This window comes from Hippocampus guttulatus, chromosome 12 (genome assembly GCF_054856545.1).
Source record: "Hippocampus guttulatus isolate MCC_2025c chromosome 12, RoL_Hgut_1.0, whole genome shotgun sequence".
Classification (NCBI taxonomy): domain Eukaryota; kingdom Metazoa; phylum Chordata; class Actinopteri; order Syngnathiformes; family Syngnathidae; genus Hippocampus; species Hippocampus guttulatus.
The window spans coordinates 9,016,672-9,036,345 of record NC_141272.1 but is presented as its reverse complement, the minus strand read 5'-3'; the positions used below and the strand labels follow the sequence as shown (position 1 = coordinate 9,036,345).

General features: G+C 42.5%; 2 protein-coding genes across 7 annotated transcripts in view; both read left to right on the top strand.

Moving 5' to 3' along the window:
• actn4 (actinin, alpha 4) overlaps positions 1 to 11,407 on the top strand; it is a 40,418-nt gene extending 29,011 nt beyond the window's left edge. For 2 of the 5 annotated variants that reach the window (XM_086124796.1, XM_086124795.1), the window contains exons 9-22: positions 1,508 to 1,600; positions 1,674 to 1,799; positions 2,425 to 2,529; positions 2,614 to 2,761; positions 3,017 to 3,167; positions 3,560 to 3,668; positions 3,756 to 3,896; positions 3,972 to 4,154; positions 4,590 to 4,724; positions 4,809 to 4,988; positions 5,062 to 5,208; positions 6,983 to 7,048; positions 7,871 to 8,029; positions 9,044 to 11,407. In XM_086124796.1, coding sequence (XP_085980922.1) covers positions 1,508 to 1,600; positions 1,674 to 1,799; positions 2,425 to 2,529; positions 2,614 to 2,761; positions 3,017 to 3,167; positions 3,560 to 3,668; positions 3,756 to 3,896; positions 3,972 to 4,154; positions 4,590 to 4,724; positions 4,809 to 4,988; positions 5,062 to 5,208; positions 6,983 to 7,048; positions 7,871 to 8,029; positions 9,044 to 9,202 — 1,902 coding nt within the window. In that variant the 3' untranslated portion in view covers positions 9,203 to 11,407. Of the gene's footprint in view, positions 1 to 1,507; positions 1,601 to 1,673; positions 1,800 to 2,424; positions 2,530 to 2,613; positions 2,762 to 3,016; positions 3,168 to 3,559; positions 3,669 to 3,755; positions 3,897 to 3,971; positions 4,155 to 4,589; positions 4,725 to 4,808; positions 4,989 to 5,061; positions 5,209 to 6,123; positions 6,205 to 6,982; positions 7,049 to 7,870; positions 8,030 to 9,043 lie in introns of all 5 variants that reach the window. The other 3 variants (XM_086124794.1, XM_086124793.1, XM_086124797.1) reach the window with 2 other exon arrangements.
• A 3,022-nt stretch (positions 11,408 to 14,429) lies between these two features.
• The window catches only part of slc8a2b (solute carrier family 8 member 2b), a 42,773-nt gene continuing 37,528 nt past the window's right edge, over positions 14,430 to 19,674 (top strand). For both annotated transcript variants that reach the window (XR_015102392.1, XM_086124673.1), the window contains exon 1: positions 14,430 to 14,593. The gene's annotated coding sequence lies outside the window, so the exon portion shown is untranslated. The remainder of the gene's footprint in view (positions 14,594 to 19,674) is intronic.

The window sequence follows — 19,674 nt, the reverse complement described above, 5'->3', positions numbered from 1 at the left end:
CAGGCTTCACTGCTTTAAAATGCTGACTCTGTTTCTCTAAAAAGAGAAAAAAAAATGTCTGTCCACACTTACCTTTCTAAAGTCACATTTACAGCGTTGTCACAGTTGCCTTTGTGGGTTTTTTTTTTTGAACACCCAATAATGTGAATCAGTCATTATCATAGCAATCCTATTTTTGTGAATTGCTGAAAAATCTTATGTACATTTACACCCCTTGCAGTGTATATCCAATTTGTCTCCTAGTTTCTTAAGAGACAGAAAACTTTAGTGTGTGACTTTGGGAAGTGTTGCTTTCTTTTAGAAACATGAGTCAATAGCTTTCCACTTTGTGTCAGTTGCTTTTTTAATTCCACAATTCTACATGTCTTATTATTGTTTATGTATTATCCTTTTTTTTCTTACATTAAAAGCATTTTGTTACTGAAAACCTTTAAAATAATTCAACAATTGATTCAGCATTCAGTGTTGAATTCACTTGCCAAATGTGTTGTTTTTGTATTCCTACAGTCCAGTAGTTAATGTCGTAGGACCCACTGGACTTCAGCACCATTTGAACCTGATATACTTGATGTATGGACCCACTTGAGACGCATGGTGTTTTTTATAAGCACAGTGTGTGTGATTGAGGCACATGAAACTAACTGCCAGCAGCTTCCTGCATGTTGTAACCATCCAAACGATGCTGCTGTTTTTTTTTTTAATACACGGCCGTTTGTTTCCACACTTTTTCCCCTTAAAACACGTGTGAATTTTTTTCTTTTTTTGCAATGAAATTTAGAACCCAATCATTGCTCGTGTGTGTTCACGCCAATGACTTGACACATCTGAGCACGTTTTATTTTTAAAAAGGGCCACAGTTTTTTTCATGAGGTAAAAGGAAAAAAAAATTAAATATGAGCTTAGTGTAATGAGAAAATTATTATCATATTAGAACTCATTATACTTAAAAAAAAATGAAAGTAATACGTTTAACACAATTACATTTGTCAGTCGCATTTTAATCCATTTTTAACTATTATTACTATATCAGTGTAATAAGGCATTTTACATATAGATTTCAAACATAATTATTGTATTTAATAAAATGTGTACCAAACAAATGGTAAAATAAACAATTTTACAAAACCATTTAATGTATGCTTTGGTAAAATAGGTAAATACTTAATGCATGTGTTTAATTGTACATGCAAGTTGAACTTTTAGTGATTTTGTTGTGTAAAATAGTTTGTTTTACTAATGTATTTTAAAATTGTGAAAGTATTAGTATTTACAACTTAAAATTGTATTTTTTGTAATTTATGACAATTGAATTGATTTAAAATGTTATTAAAGATTTTAAAATTGTATTCACAAAAACTCAATTGAGCAATTATGTAATTAGATGAATGAATTTAAAAAATGCATGAAATTAAAAATAAAAAAACTATTGCTTTTAACCAATCAGCTACAGTAATGCCTGGCTAGGTATTGCTAGCATCTCTCACCGGCTTGTGTTTGCTCTTCATAGGCTGAGACCGCTGCCAATCGAATCTGCAAAGTACTGGCGGTCAACCAGGAGAACGAGCACTTGATGCAGGAGTACGAGAAACTGGCCAGTGATGTACGTACAAACAAGACATGACTCGCTAGTCCTACATTATTCCTGTTGATGATTCCATCCTGCCCTCGCACAGCTTCTGGAATGGATCCGTCGCACCATTCCCTGGCTGGAGAACAGAAATCCGGAGAAGACCATGTCTGAGATGCAGCAGAAGCTGGAGGACTTCCGGGACTACCGCCGCGTCCACAAGCCACCAAAGGTTCTTCTCCATTTCCCTGTGGAGCTAACTTGTTAAATGATATTCTGTGAAGCTACCACGCTCTTTTCTCGACCACATGGAGGCACTGCTACCTATCACTGAAAACTCCTGGCACCACAGAATAAGTGATCAAAACACACACCACACAACTCTTAATTGCTCACGATAATCTTTTTTTTTAATCACCTTTCACGTACCTCCACACCACAGGAATTATTTTCATCTTAAAAACAAACTGCAGTATATAATTATGGATATTTTTCCCCCTACAGGATAATTGCTGATTTATTTTTCTTTTTTATCCTAACACCACAGGATAGTTTTATTTTAAAAATCACTCAACACACCGCATCCGCACATCACATTAGATTTTTTTTTTAATTAACTGAACACATACTACTCATCTATATGTTATGTAGCCTGCCGATGTTATGTAATGGCCATGTAGCACTTAATTTTTTTGTTCGTTTTTTTGTATTTTTGCTTTGATGCTTTGTGTAGTTCTTTAATGTGCTTTAAATATGACTTTGGATTCTGCAAGTCCACCTCTTCACTTTAGTGCTACCAGTCACTTGGTTCAAATTTGTTGTCTTCCCGCTAAGAAATACAAATGTTGGTCCCGCAGGTCCAGGAGAAATGTCAGTTGGAGATCAACTTCAACACGCTACAGACCAAACTCAGACTCGGTGGCAGACCTGCCTTTATGCCGTCAGAGGGACACATGGTGGCTGTAAGTACACACATTCAAATCACAGAAGCTTGATGGAGAGTACTGGGAATTTTTGATGATATGATCTCTGTCCCTCATATTCAGGATATCAATAGGGCATGGCACTGTCTGGAGGGTGCAGAGAAGGGTTACGAGGAGTGGCTCCTCAATGAGATCCGACGTCTGGAGAGATTAGACCACCTGGCTGAAAAGTTCCGCCAGAAGGCCTCCATCCACGAATCCTGGACCAGCGGTAAATCCAAAGACTACCCTCAGCTCCTACAAGGAGTGACCAAAGCAAAACAGTACCTGTTCATTCTGAGTCAAAGCAACAGTTGGCACTGTTATCGCTGACTCACATGCCAATTTAACCAACTGAAAACCAGAAATCAAGTCGAGTAATTATCGGACGTATTGTGTACAACACAACACTACAAACAATTGGCTGTGTTAGTCTACAAACTAGTTTCACAGAAGTTCTTGAGTTCATGTTGTGTATGATGTATAGGCAAGGAGGCCATGCTGACTCAGAGAGACTATGAGACGGCCTCGCTGTCTGAGGTAAAGGCGCTGCTCCGCAAACACGAGGCCTTCGACAGTGACCTGGCCGCCCATCAGGACCGAGTGGAGCAGATCGCGGCCATTGCGCAGGAACTCAAGTACGTGAAGGAGGCACTTTAGATTTGCCGAATGAATGTTTTCTTCATACTGTTCATGTTTTACATCTATAAATGTTACTGTATTATACATCCTAGTTGTTCAATTTAAAAAGTGCAACTGGTATATTATTCAGGTTCCTTAAGCGCATAATGTAGGAAGATACTTTGCGGAAGGCCTGTTGCTACCTCATTTCTATCGTAGAAATAATTTGGATTCTTTTGTCATATTCTTGAGGTGGAGCATTTGAGGTTTTAATTAGCTGTAAGCTGTAAGCATTAACATTATATAAAGAAATTGTGGGAATAAGTCTGAGATTTTACATTAAGGCTCAGCCCTCCAATGTAAAATGCTTTTGTTTTCGTCACATTAAGCATCCCATGTTGTCTTGCAGTGAGCTGGACTACTACGATGCCCCCAATGTCAACGCTCGCTGTGAGAAAATCTGCATGCAGTGGGACAGTCTTGGAGAACTCACCCAGAGGCGCAGGGACTCACTTCAGGTTAGAGAGCTCTGATGTGGTCACCAGAGTCTAAACAGTACTTGAAGACCCTCTTGGACTCACACGTTTACCCGGCCACCCCCTCAGAAAACTGAGAAACTGCTGGAGTCCATTGATGAGCTTTACCTGGAGTACGCCAAACGGGCAGCACCCTTCAACAACTGGATGGAGGGGGCCATGGAGGACCTACAGGACATGTTTATTGTCCACAACATTGAAGAGATCCAGGTACATGTCAGGAACTCAACTGAGAGAACAAAACGCAGAGCGGATGAAAAAGTAATCGATCTTGTGCTCCCTCAGAGCCTGATCCGTGCCCACGAGCAGTTCAAGTCCACCCTGCCTGAAGCCAACAAGGAGCGTGAGGCCATCCAGGCCATCCACAGTGAGGTCCAGAAGATCGCCCAGCACAATGGCATCAAGCTGAGTGGAACCAACCAGTACACCACCATCACGCCACAGAGCATCGACAGCAAGTGGGATCAGGTCAAGTGTGTTCAGTATATGATGCCATCCCATACATAGATTAAGAACTGCCATGATTAACAGACAAAGCGAATGGTGCGAGATTACTGTGTCAATCATTATTGAGAAACTTGAGAACAGCGGCTTTCACCACCTCAACAAGAATAAGTAGGGAGGGATTTACCTGTCTGTATATACCAGCTAGTGTAAAGTACACATTGATATAAGATGCAAACACGAGTCAGTATTATAGGTAAATACATATCGAAACCAGGTGTCAATGTGTTATCAATTGATACAGGGTGAAAACCTGCCAGTATATATATATATTGATATCAGGTGAAAACATGTCGACCTGACTTATGCACGTGGTAATACCGGTTTAAAACCGCAACTCGAAGTTTTCTGCTACGAAGTCATGCTCAAGTGTTTATTAACGTGTCTGTGTGTCTGTAGGCGGAGAAACTGGTACCTCAGCGTGACCGGGCCCTGCAGGAGGAGCTTCGCAAGCAGCAGTCCAACGATGAACTGAGACGCAACTTTGCCGAGCAAGCCAACGTGGTTGGACCCTGGATACAAACCAAGATGGAGGTACTGAAATGCGTTAGCTCATCAGCCAGAATGGTTGCCGGGTAGCGTTTGCTAATTTGATCAATGGAAATGTTTGGCGGGCAGGAAATTGGCACGATATCCATCGAGATGATCGGCACTCTGGAAGACCAACTGACCAACCTGAAGGAATACGAGCGCAGCATCGTTGACTACAAGCCCAACATCGACCAGTTGGAGGGCGTCCACAAGCTCATCCAGGAGGCCCTCATCTTTGACAATACATACACACCCTACTCCATGGAGGTAGTAACACAGCCTTTTGTAGCTCTGAAACTCTTCAAGACTTTTTTTTTTTAACCCGTGCGTCCGCCGGCAGCACATCCGCGTGGGTTGGGAGCAGCTGCTCACCACCATCGCCAGAACGATCAACGAGATTGAGAACCAGATCCTGACGCGTGATGCCAAGGGAATCAGTCAGGAGGAGCTGTACGAGTACCGTGCCTCCTTCAACCACTTTGACAAGGTCAGGCATGCAAACTCGAGCCTCACAGCTTCACTGACTTTACCTACATTCTTCCAAATCAGTTTGTGTCTGTTATTTGTGTTGTAAACGGCCACCTGGCATCATTGAAATGAACAGGAGTAGATCCAAAATAGGTAAGGGCACAGGCATGCCCATTCATTAATTAAAGCGCCTCTGACAGTTATTCAGGATACTCCCAATTAATTCACAACCAAAAAAGTCCATGGAACACATTGACACACAATGTAAGTGTCACAACTGTGATTGCTTCTCTCGCCAGTTATTCACAATGACCACCACCTTTTTCAATAGAAATAAACGACTAGTAATAATACACACTGTTCGGAAAAGTTTCTGACAGTCGCGTGATATTCATGTGCATGCACATGTTCAGACCATAAGAGGAGCCAAGCGAGTGAGTATGACATGTTCATTTTTGGTGGGTATCGCTCAGAAGGACAGTCAATGTTTTACTATGAATATTTCCACACTTTCTGGAGATGTGCAACAACATTCTGAGGTTTTATGGTTGGAATTTATTATTTTGCTCACAACCGAATGGGGAATCACCACTAGTGGTCCCTGTTTGACTGTAAACGATGCACACGGGGTGTCATTCTTCCATCCACAATGTCTGTCTTTTGTTTTGTGTCACTGTCACATCGCATGTCGTTATTAGTCCTTCTGATGGTTAAAAAAATAATAATAATATCACAACATGAATTTCAGCACCATATGTGATTTGATGGAAACATTTGTTTAAACAACCATCCTTGTTTGTCTCCCATGTTTCCCATCGTCCCTCCCGCATGGTCCATCCCACCGCACATCTCCCCTCACCCCATGGTTGCGAATTGGTTGGGTCCTGGTGCGTGACGTGGTGCTTTGTCATTGGCTGTCAATGGCTCGCCCCAGGACCACAGCGGGGCCCTAATGGCCGAGGAGTTCAAGGCCTGTTTGATCAGTTTGGGCTACGACGTGGAGAACAACAAGCAGGTAGGAACCCCCTTTACCGGAGGGGGAAATAGTCCGGGGGGAGGCCACATGGAAGTCAGGAAAGCCAACATCACTGACAATCAAATTGACATTATTTTAGTTTGACGTGTCATTAAATTTGGCTCATCAAACCCCTAGAATACTAGCAACTCCTTGTGGTCTCAGTGTGTAGCTACGGAGCCACACACAATTCTTTAGATATGGATCCTTTTTACATATTTGTGGGTTGAAATACACATTTGCGGCTCCAATAATGCCCCCCAAATGCATTGATACTGTTCGTATATGTGCAGTTGGAAAAAAAGAAGAGGGGAAAAAAACCCAACTTTATTTGTCTCACATTGGAGAAATTAGCAATTTACAGCAGCAAAAATCATCAAAAGGAGAAAGTAAAAAAAAACAAGTATTTGCATGCACCAAAAAAAAACAATTGTAAAAAAGTGTATCGGCAGCTTAGTCATGCCTAATTGAAATCTTGCCCAAAGAGATCATTATATCGGAACAAGGTTCTGAGTGGTCAGTGCCTAGTTTGCTTTCCTGCTCCAAGGCTCCTCAGGATGAAGGCCATCAAGTTCGGAGATGTCGCGTCCCCGTTTGTCCACCAGGGTTCTCTGTTGCTTTTTTCTTGGGTTGCTCCCGTCAGTGTTCGTGTTGCTCTCAACATTGACTCTTTGTGCTTTTTATCCTTGATTCCCCTTTACTCTTTTTCTTCATCTATCTTACCATTTCTGTCGCTTCTCTACTATAAATTTCCCGCCCCGCCGGCCCCCCCCCACAGAAGCGATCAGGACAGATGGTGGCAGAGGATTACCGGGCTCTGCTCATTTCTACGGGAAACAGCCTGGTACTGATGCCAATGTTGGCTTTAGCGCCCCTCTCTTCGGGGTGTCTGCAGGTCCAATAACTGGAGTACGAAAACAGAATAACATGATGGTTAACTTTAAGTGCCGTATTTTCCCAAATGTACCTTGCACCATCTCATGCAAATTGTCTTAAATATTATGATCATTATGAGCACTAAATTTGTCCCAAATTATACTTTTTTTATATGGCTGTAAAGAACTAAAATGTTTTGTTCTTTAGTAATAAGACAATTTGAAAAAGCCTATCTCTTTGAGCTGAAAATTACGTGATCTGATTTCCAATCATGTCGATCGAATTGTGGCAACCCAATAGCAGGTTTAAACACTTGATACCAGGTGTAAACACACAATTAGCAGCGGGAGTAAACAGACTTATAAATTCCGTAGTTGTAAATGCACCGATACCAGGTGTAAGCGTAAGTTGTTTTCGTAAAATATCAAGAATCGGTATGGAGAATCTGGGTTTTTTTTTTGTGTAAATGCACCCATTTCCACATGTAAACATGTAAAAACGACTCATATACTGGTGTCAACGTGTGTGTATATTATAAGTGTATACGTGTTAGTGCTGCTTATTGCAGGCATTCACCTGCAGGCACCTCGCTGTCTTTTCTCACCCTGCTTGTCGTTTTCTGTTTCTAGCACAGTGAACATTAAAGCATTTGTCTTGTACATGCTTGCAAACGTTGCATGCCCGTTGTGTCGTGCTCTCATGCTGAGTTTCTTTAGCAGTTTTCATTTTGATGTGTTTGTGTCGTGTTAAGTGTCTTCCAGGTTAACCTCTTCTTTTTGTGGTCCACCAGGGCGACGCGGAGTTTGCCCGCATCATGGGCATCGTGGACCCAAACAACACAGGCGCCGTCACCTTCCAGGCCTTCATTGACTTCATGTCTCGGGAGACCACAGACACGGACACCGCAGACCAGGTCATCGCCTCCTTCAAGATACTGGCCGCAGATAAGGTGAGGTTGAAACCTGAAGTCCCCGGAGACAATTTCCATGACATTTGTTAGTCTAGCGCCATATTAGGGTTCTTTTTTTTTCCCGGGGCTGTCACTGTATTTCTCATTCACAGATATTTAAATTCTACATACTGTAGCTCTCTCTCTCTCTCTCTCTCTCTCTCTCTCTCTCTCTCTCTCTCTCTCTCTCTCTCTCCCACACACACACACACTTTTTTTTTACTGGATTCATTTATTCACCCCATATATTATGGCAGACTCAGTATAGAAATAAGCGCAAGCCTGGAGGAAATAGAAATAAATGAGAGAGTGTCCATAGTTTGGGATGATTTCACACACAAAAAAAGATTACCCACTCACTGCAAAGCAGAACTGTCTCGCACGGCCCCACAATTATGATGAACATCGTGATCTAATATGATACCGCCTAGCGCCGCGAGTGGGAAGGAATTGAAGACAAATAAAGACGCAGCCGCTGGTGCGCTTTCAATCACTTTATTGAACAAACGGTAACAAAATAAAGAAGCACAGTCGTACACTAGATGCAGCGGCTTAGACTGGCAAGCAAGGACTCAACGTGCGCAGGCTAACAGCCAACTACATTCTCATCCGCTAAAGGCAACCATCACTCGCCAGGCGTCACTTTGTGAGGCCACAAACATTTCAAATCACAGATGTTATGAGGATGAATAATACCTGCACCTGTCTTGCATATTTTGGATTGGTATTTGACACAAGGCTTTGAAATTTATAGAATAGATTATGTAAATATGTCATTACTACTTCTTTGTGTATTTTTGACTATTGTTGGGGGGGGGGGGGGTGATGTTGAGGAACATATCCGCTGTCATAAATCTTTGTGAACATTTTCAGTGGTTGTTCCAAGACTGACTCCACCCAGAGGTTGAGTCTGATTGCTGCCAAATTTGAACCGCACTTACCTAATAGATAGACAGTGAGAAATTGTGCAATTCCGCTCTCTGCTTTCAACCGTAATATTTCTGCTCCCGTCAGAACTTCATCACTGCCGACGAGCTAAGGCGGGAGCTGCCGCCCGACCAGGCTGAGTACTGCATCGCCCGGATGGCGCCCTACTCGGGGCCCGACGCTGTCCCAGGCGCCCTCGACTACATGTCCTTCTCCACCGCCCTGTACGGCGAGAGTGACCTGTAAAGGCCGAGTGGGGACGGAATGCGGAGGGGCATCGGGGGAAATCGAAGGGGGGAGTCAGGAATTAAGTTGACTGTGAGGTGCCCCCACCCCCACTGTGTGCCGATTTGAAAGTCTTTGAGTGTGTCGAGTGAAGTGTAGTTGATGGAAAGCCTTTTTATTCGATATCCTTGGGCTCCAGCCGAAGGTCCATTTACTAATACACTCTTTGTCCTCTCTAATAAGACTATGCAGTGCGCTCGTAGAATGAGTGTGCATCTTTTTTTCATTTTTTTTCACGGCATTGCCACATTGGGCCTTCGAGTACTCAAATCTTGAAAGTAAATCATGGAAAGCCGTGAAGCTGTCCTTCAGTGTTTTTTATCTATCTTAAGGTTCATTTACTAGTACGCTCTTTGTAAGTGCACTAGTAGAAGGCCCTGGAACACTAATAAGAAGACTGTGTCTTATAAGTATCGTCCCCCCACAACTATTGACAATTTTGCTACATTAGACCTTACTACCGATAGTAAATAATGATCAGTCATTTAATCGCTATCCACCCTGAAGGTGTGCGAACTAGTAAAACATCAAGGCACAAGTACAATTTCTAGGGCACAATTGTGGAATAACTGCCATTTTATTGGGGGTTTTTTTTCATTGCTACTAGAGCCACATTTGGCCTACTAGTAAACAATTAAGCCTTATTAGTAAGCAGTGCGTTTGTGTTTATTCGATAGCCTTGATCATCTAGCTTGAAGCCCATGGTCGAGTAAAGCAATTCAGGGCACTAGTAGTATGACAGTCTTACTGGTAATGTTATGTTTTTTCAGAACTAGTAGGAAAGCATTGGCATACCGCTAGTATCGCCACGTTACTTAAGAGGCAAAAAAAATGCACCGGTTGACATGTTGCTGTACTATTATGTCAAAGTTGCCGTACTAGTGTGTCGTTCAGATTGCCTTGCTAGTCAGGACAATATGCATACTAGTAGATGGCCCTTGAAAGCCATTTGAGCATTTATTTATGTCTCCTTGGGGAAAAAAACAACAACCCCCACCCCCCAAAAATTTTACTCTCAAGTCGTTCCACTAGTGTGTGCTGAAGGGTCTTACTAATGAGGACAGAGCTAGTACTTGGACGTTCAGCTGGATATCAAGGATATGGAACAAACACCCCATCGGCTTCTCATAGTAGTTAGACTTCCTTCCTTGATGTTTAGGGGTTGGGGGGGAAGTGCGCTTGTTAACTTCACCCACTCTGCCTTTTTTTTTTTGGGGGGGGGGGTGTCAAAGAAGGGAGGAGAGCTAATCTTGATACTTATGCTAAATTTATTTTATTACGATTTTGGCGAGGGGGTACTTGGGTTCCGAAGGGGGGTGGGGGGGGGTCACTTGATTGCCGATGTTTGTGTATTAGATCAGAGTTATATGCTGAGGCGTCCGGAATGGCTAGGAGAGAAGGGGCGGAATTTAGGGGGGATGTCGATCAACCAGAAATGAAACCACATATTTACCCAGAATGCCCTTTGTTGCTGGATAAGGTGACCAATCATTTTTCCCTTTCTTTTCTTGATTTGCCAGAGTGCAGGGTGCTGTTAGGAATATTTGCTTTTCTTTGCACAACGAGTAATGGCAAAAAAAAAAGCGGGGGGTATAGTTTTTGCCCCAATCAGTAATTGCCGCCATTATTATTTTAGCCAATCCGTGCACAATGTTGCAGAGTTTCTTCCTGGTCTGTGTCCTCAGCACCATCGTCTCTTTTCCGTGCTTTCCACTTTCTCTCATCTCTCCATTCTCACCCGTCTTCAATTATAACAAAAATTGACCAAAAGGAGGAAAAAAAATCTATGCAATACTAATGAGATGATTTGGTGGAGAGGGTGTCTAAATTGATGGCTTTTTTTTTTGTTGCTTTTTTGTTTTTTCCCAAAACGGGGGCACATATTAGGGGAAGGTAAAGACAGCAAGTCACGTGCAAAAAGACTCCAGGACCAAAAGCTTCTCTCTCTCTCCTTGCTTTTTTCTTTGCTTTTTTTCCCACCTGGCAGGAGATAAATGAACTCTGGAAATTGTGATTTTTTTTTTCACTTTTTTTGTACTCTTCAATAATAAGGAACCTTATCTGCTGTACTGGAAACTGCAAAAAGGCTTTTTCCCCCCTGTCTAACCATGATGATGATGAGTGACGCTCACCAAGCACACATAAAGTTTCCTTACAAAAAATGAATCTGGATTTCATGTCTTCCTTTTTATTCTCTCACAAACACACACACACAGCTTCCATTTAGTCATCAGTCTCTTGTATACTGTGTATGCTTCACGCTTGCTACTATACTTCACATACATCCCCCAAAATGCACTAAAACCACCTTTTGCCGAAAGATCCAGCGAATCAATAAACTAATGAATAATTTTATTTTAGTGTTATTAGTTGACTGTCATTTGAAAATCTTTAACCATTATTACAAATAAATATAGATATTTGAATGTTTTAATCAATGAAATTCCCATTGGATTTATCTTAAACTAGATGGAGGTGGGTATTTACCAAAACAAATCCATATTACGTCCTTACAAAGTTTTTTCAATAAATCCACTTTTTTTTTACATATACAGTAGTTGTCTTTTCTGTTTTCAATCGTCTCTTTTTATTCTAATGTTTATATTAAGAACATGTATTAAAAAATCTGTTATCACTTATTTTGCGGGGGTTAATCTTTACATTTAAAAAAACATTCAAAAATGGATATTTTTCTGAAAATTCATTCCATAAAAAAAATTAAATCCACATTATTTTGAAAGATTGGTATTTGCCTAAATGTGTATTCTTAAAAAAGACAAAAAAACCTATCCATTATGTGAAAATTTCATTCAGGTTGCTAGTTTATATACTGTTTAAAACACACACACATTGAGAAACTTAAATCCAACATAATGGAGGGAGATGCACATGAAAGAGTCATTAATTTTTAGTCTTAAGACAAAAAAACAAAACAAAAGCATCTTCCGTGGTGTATGTAGTAGCACCTTGTCATCCTCCTCTGAGTAGATGCTGCTGTTAGTCCTGCCCACCAGTGACCCCACACCGACTCCCACTTTCAATACCTGCACCAATTCCCCCCTAAACACACACACAAAACCAATCTCAGCACCCCAAGACAGATTGTCCAAAAGCATTTATACCTTTCCTAATAATTCTCCCAAGTTTTATGGAGGTGCACACCGGTGTGGGCCTGGTATAGATTCTTTAAAATGATATTGACATGAATTATAGATGTGTTTGGATGAATGGCATCGTAAAGCAAATTGCAGTCTGGGAATGATCTATAATTCATACGGAGCATTTTCTCTCTCCTCTTGCGTCATCCCTTGAGATGTCCCCAAATGTGGATTTGTAACATTGTATGCGTATTTATAGTACTTTTTTCACAGTTTAAAGATAATGGCTCATTTTGACAATGCAACCATCTGTAACAGTGGTGCTCAGATTGATCGGGCGCAGATGGTGATCGGCTGATTTCCGTGGAAAAGTCCAGGATAGGCATATGTCGATCAATGCCTTTCATTGCTGATCACAAAAACGCTTTGTACTTTGCAACCTGCAGTCAACTAGAGACCGTTCCTTAACAGTGAACACATTACAGAGCAAACTGGTCACTGAATCAATGTTTTTTTTTCTAGACTGTCAAAATAACGTGCTGTTTTTGTTTAAAGGAATGGAAATTTGAATTGAATGTTATCTGTTTCATCAATCATTTAAAAAAAACGATTATTTTGATTATTAAAATAGTCGTTAGTGAGAAGCTCTAAAATTGAATAATATGCAGTTAATCCATGTGATCCGTATCGGATTTGGCATCAGCCGGTTTCACTCAGACGAGAGGAATCAGCACCATGAAACCCAAATGAAAACACCCCTAATTTGGATACAAATAACTTTTTCCTATACACTAAATAACTTCCTCTAAATTGATTTTTAAATACATGCACACTGCTTTAAAAGAAAATTCAGGTCCCGGACCCTCACCCGTGTGGAGTTCGGCCCTTAAGGGAACCTACCAATTCCCCCGAAAGCTGCCAAAACTGTCCACAGATCTTTCGGTAAATTATGTTAGTTGTTTGAGCACGTGTTCTATTCATGATGGCTCAAAGAACAAACTGGTGCTGTTGGTGGGCCTTGCCGAGGTTCCTCTGTGCTCCACTGAGTCACATTCCACATTCTCCCAAGTGTATTGACAGTGACGGAAATCCATACCCTGACGTTTGCATTGAAATCTGGGATGACATACAGAAATGTTGGGGGGGGGGGGGGGGTCCCACTCTTGTCAGCCTTTGAACTAGCTGTAAATTTTTTTTTAATAATAATCAATGGTACATGGTCACAAATCAGCACAGGTCTTCCATGCCGGAGTTAATTGCTGATCAGCTGCAGGTGTGGGAGCGCACTCCAGAACCGACCCCGCGCAGCCTGAAAATCGAAAGCGACAGACAACCAGAAAGCAACAGGACTGAACTTGCCAGAATGAAGGAGCAAGCTTGGCACAAGTAGACGCAGAAGAAGGGTCTATATGCCTCAACATTTACAGACTCCTTGTTTCTTTCCTTTTCTTCACCTTGTCTACTTCATTTGTTTCCTGTATTTCCTTCTCACCTTGTCTCCTTCCTTTCATGTACTTGTCTCCTTGTTTCCTCGTCCCTTTTCTTTCATCTCACCCCATCTTTTCATTCTGTCCTTGTTTCCTGACTGCTTGTCTCCTTTACTCAAATTCCCTTTCCTTCTCCTCTTCTTCGCGTCTTTTGTCCTTGTCTAGCCTTCCATGTCGGCAAAGCTTCTTTAACTTCTTCCCTCTCCTCATTTCCTTTCCTCGTCTCCTTTTCCTCTCACCTTTTTGCCTTCTGTTTCTTTCCACATCTCCTTTCCTTTCCTCGTGTCTTGTTCCTTCTCCTCATTGAACTTCATCCTTTGCCTCATCTTACCTTATACCCCATCTCCTTTTACTTGTCTCTTCATCTCCTCCTGTCCTTATTGACGGTCTTCCTTGCAAACACAGCACCTTAAACTTCAGCCCACCTTCCTTGTCTCCTTCCTTTTCTTCCACTTGTTCCTCTCCTCCATCCTTGCCTCCTCGTCGGTTGCCTTCGCTTGTAAACAAAGCCCCTGTAACTTCATCCTTCTCCTGCATTCATTCACATGAGGTCACGCGCTGCGTGTGCGGGAGAAAGGGGGGGGGGGAGAGGGGCGGGGAGTGCGGGTCGCTCCGAGGCGGGACGTGCTGGTGATGATGATGATGATGCTTGCCCTTCCTCAGCAGTGGTGCACATGTCGTCGGGTGCACATCCTTCTGCGCCTTCTTCATCACCACCACAATCATCATCATCACCATAACCATCACCTTCACGGGGAGAACACAAGGTAAGAACACGATTGCTTTTCCCCACCTGCGTTGCCCGTCGTGCGCGTGTACGACGTGCGGGATCACGCACTCGTGCTCACAATGTCAGAATGAAAGCGTCAGCAAAACGAAGCTTCCAGATGCTACGCTTCCGTCCATCGCTCCACGCATGACGACACGCACGCGTTCCCAAAGTTGTCCCCGGGAGCGGTGTCACGCACGCACACACTTCCCCCGGCTAGAACGCGCGTGCTCCCGGCACCAGCACCGCGCCTCCTTTTTATTCTTAAGGAAGCCGTAAAAGTTGACGAGAGGCCAGCCGATTTGCATATTGACCACGGCAGCGGCGTAATAAATCAAATACTGCATAAAATGATTAGTTTCATGTTTCATACGGAAATAAATGACGCTGCAGTGACAAACACTTTCTATCAACCTTTAGAAAAACTGGCAGCTCTGCGCATGCGCCTCACAGACGTGCATGAGCCTGCAATTTGCTCTCCAGATGACATGGGGAACCATCAAGACCATCCCTCGTTTATCGCGGTTAATGGGGGACCAAAACCAGCCGCGATAAACGAAAATCCGCGAAGTAGAATCCAATTAACATAAACAGGTTAAAAAAAGTTTTTTTTTGTTAAAGTCCGCAAACGGTCCACGAGAAGCTGCAAAACAACAGCGAGTCACATAGAGCAACATATACAGTACTGCACTCATGTATATGTAAAAAAACATTTTATTTTTAATGTTTGAAAAAATCCACGATACACTGAACCCGCGATAAACGAACCGCGAAGTATCTAGGGATCACTGTAATATATTACAACAACTTACAATAGCACAATAAAATAAAATATAGGAATCGATAGTTCAATACACTTAAAAAAATGTTTCAATATTGGAAAATATAAACACATAGTGTGAAAGTGAATTGACTCAACCACACATTGGCAGACACACATTTTTGTGAAACTATTAGTGGTATGATTACAATAGATGTCAAGCGGAATTGGAGTCTAGAGTATTTTTGGGTGGACTATTACGGACACAGATAGAGAAAGCTTACTTGGCTCACTGGGTGCTGCTGGTTTGGTTAGCGACAGAGTTGGCAAATATTACACCTATTTTAAGAAAATGTAGCAGTGTAGTTGTAGAAGAATTCGTTGTCGTAATTAAAAGGGATTATTTAAGGAAGGCATTTATTCTCAAGTGATGATAAACCCCGCAAATAAGTGAGTCACAACATTTATTAGAGGTATGGCACACTTTTTGAGGAAAAGTGGGAGTACGGGAGATGTAGTAAAATAGCCATCATTGAAAAGGAACCGTTCACGTGCCTTGTTGGGTGCTGCTGTTTTGGTTAGCATCGGATCTCTTCAGTTCACGCTTTCATTTGCTTTTGAAAATGACGGTGTCTATGAAATGGCGTAATGACACTCGTTACTTGAGTTTTTTTATGATGGAAAAAGGGAGGTGTTCCTTTTTTTACAGGTGTATAGCGCACCCTCAGCTAATTGGGACACAGAGAATGGGTATGTGACAGTTGAAGAAATGTGGGAGTGGAGAAGTTGAAGTTGTCGGTGTCAAGGCTTAGCAATTCCAGTAGGAGGTGTTTATTGGTTGTTGTCTTATTTGAGGAAATGTATGGCAGTAGAAGTCATAGTTGTGGTCATAAATGATCAAAATAAATATAATTCCAGTCTTCGTTTGATGACTGTGTGATGCCACAAGCAAATTAGCCGAGTATGATCTTGAACTATGGTCACTGGAATGCGTCCAAAAGTCTCAGTACAGTTTCTGGTGCACCCGTGGAGCATTGCAGCTTCTAATGCACAAATACTGGAGTGTTAAAGAGACCATTTCTGATCAAATACTTGTTTTGGGGTTTTTTGTGTGTGCGCAAATACATAATTTAATGGCTTTGCTGGTGAATGTGTGGATTTTATTGGGTCAAGTCAAGCACCCACGTAGGAGAGATGAAGAAGATGAGAATGAGGAAGAGGAGATCCTTGCAGCAGGGCTTCCCTGCGCAGCTTATCCCTCCCCCTTCCTTTTTCTCATGCAGCTTTCCGGGGCTTCCCTTGTTTCATCGACCTCCTTCCTTCCTTGACAGTCCTCCGTAAGCAAGCAGCATATTAATGACGTGTCCCGCTCGTTTGCTGTAGTGACTGATGACTTTTTGTGCCACTCGTTCATTACTCCTCCCTCCCTCCTTTCCTCCTCCTCTTCTTCATTCAGCTCTCCTCCTTTAAATGCTCACCCCCTCCCCTCATCTTTCACAGTCCCTCGTCTCGTCCACCTTCAATCCGTCCATCCTTCACCCCCCTCCTCCCTCCTTTGCTGTATCCTACTTCATTTTTTCCTTCTGGTTGACACACATTTCACGGCGTCAAAACATGGCTGCTGTGTTCGTGCCTCCTTTTCCACCTTCAATCCTAACTCGACCTGCTCCTTTTCCTTGAATCATGAATCTACACCTCCTTGCTCCCTCCTAACGACACCTCGTTTCCTTGGCACCAGAGCTAAACCTTCCTCCCCCCTCCTTCACCTTTTTGCTTCCTTTTGCTTCCTCCTCTCTTAATTCAAGTCATTGCTTCCTAATCCTAGGTTAAAAAAAGTGCCCTGCTTTTTCATTTTATTTCATACATATGTATATATATATATATATATATATATATATATATATTCTATTTTTTTGGTGAAACTGATAGGAGGCTTAGGGTGAAGTGTACACTAACACAAAAATATATAATATTAATAACACGCACACAGACACAGCTCCTTTTTTTTTTTTTTTTTTTACGTCCCTAATCGACTTGCGACCATTCCGCGGGCTACCGGTCGATCGACACCTTCCTTTCTCTTAATTTTTGCCTCCACCCTCCTAACTATACCTCCTCTTCAAACTACACCTCCTTGCCTTACAGTATTTTGTTCCCCTCTAACAACACCCTTGATCCCTCCTTCTCCTGCTCTCTGAATTATACCTCCCTTTTTTTCCCTCAATCCTCTTATAAAAAGAACTACCTGCTTCCTCATCTTTACTACACTTCCTTGCCTCCTCAACCCTTGTACCATATTGGCCCGAATATAAGACGGTGTTTTTTGTATTGAAATAAGACTGAAAAAGTGGGGGTCGTCTTATATTCGGGGTCTTGACATTATACCCATTCACGACTCTAGATGGCGCCAGATATCATTGAAGCGAATGCTGAACTTGACTTCCCAGGCCAAAGTGAACCCCTGCCACGAAGAATAACAATAAAAATAGCGGTAGCACGAAGAAGAAAAAAAATAGCAGTAAGAAAGAAAAGAGAAGACAATAATAGAAGAGATAATAGAAAATGGAGAAACGTAGCGGCAATCTGGAGAAAAGTAGGTCGAAGATCGGCCAGGTTAACCGGCAGCTGAGGAGAAGTTATGATGTCATTTACATTTCAAAAACCAGAAGCCATTCATTTACCAATGTGATTGCACTTTAGTTTAGATATTGTTCGGATATGAATATTTGAATGAGGCAAAATAACATGCTTTTTCTCTCAAATATATTGTTAGAATCATTTGTTTCAGATGTACTGTAATTATTTTCTGTATAAACATTAATTTAGTGTTCAAAAAGTCTTTTTTCAAACTTGAGTCTTGAAAAAGAGGGGGTCGTCTTATAATCAGGGCCATCTTATATTCGGGCCAATACGGTACTTTGTACAACATTGAACCACACCTCCTTTTACTCCCCGTTTGCTTCTTGTATTAACTATGCCTTTTGCCTCCCTCTGTAATTACACACAAGCCTTGCATCCACCTCCTCTCCCAACTACATCTCCTTGCCTCCTTATTTGAACTCCCCTTCTTTCCCTCCTCTTCTTGCGTTCATACACTCCAAGCATCCTCCTCTTCATCCCTCCCTCTTCCATCCCTACCTCCTTCCCTCCAATAATCACCCCCTCCTGACTGCTCCGATGACTCTCAGGATCCCTGACGGACTCTTTCCACTCGCCGCCGCTCGTCACACTTTTTAATTAGGCTAATGAAGGCTGTAATTGTAGCGAGGGCAAAAATCACTGCTGCTGCTCATATAATCGCAGTCCAGGGAATTGATTAATTCCGGCAGATGGGTGCGAACATGCTGGATTCGAAGCCTCCATGCGGAAAAGTTGATCACTGCCTTGAAAAAAAAAAAGAGAGAAAATAATATTTGTATAATGCAGGGATGCGTGGTACAGAGAGGATGAAAAGAGGTGTCGTTAAGAGGGGAGGGTGTGAAGGAGGGGGTGTTAGCAGGTGTCTAAAAGAGGCATGGAGGTGTTCGGAAGAGGATATTAACTCATTCAGTACCAGCCAATTCTAGACCAAGTCTGAAAAGACGTTTAAAAACGTCTTTGGGAGTGAATGAGTTAAGGAGTGACGAAAGGATGGTAAGGACAGGAGTAGGTGTAACTAGGAGAAGACGATGAAGACGAAAGGAGGTGGAGTGAGAAGGTGAGAAATAACCACGAAGGTGTTGTTGTGAGGAGAGGATAAGCCGGGAAGAAAGTGTAGGTAGACTCCTTTGATACCGTGGCAGCAAATGACTTGGAAAAGTGACACGCAGCAAAAAGACAAGACAAACGGAGCAAGATGTCGATTAGCCATCAAACATCGGCAACCCGGCACATCGGCGGGATATGAACGGCGCATTCAAATTCTGAATGAAACGGTAGCAAAAATGATGGCGTGTCCATCACGATAGCAATAAGGAAGAGGGTGTGTTGAAGGAAGTGATAGCGACAGAAGGAAGGAATGGCTGAAGGAAAAGGAGGAAAGGAAAAGAAGGAAAATAGTGTGTGCAGAAAGGAGGGCCTGAAGGAAGGGTGCAGGTGCATTTAATGCTTCTAATATGATACGCACGCGCGCAGGCACAGGTCCCCTTCCTCGTTCCCAATAACCATGACACCAGCTGTCCCCGTTGGCTCTTGCCTCATTGTGTGTCTGTGCGCACACGAGCGCCGATCTGTTGTTGCTCCCCGCCCACGTCTTCTTCTCCTGGTGTCCTGAGACTTGAGCGTGTGGGCAGCAAATTAGAGTAAAGTCAGTGCGCCGACGCCGCCGGCACAAAGCCCCG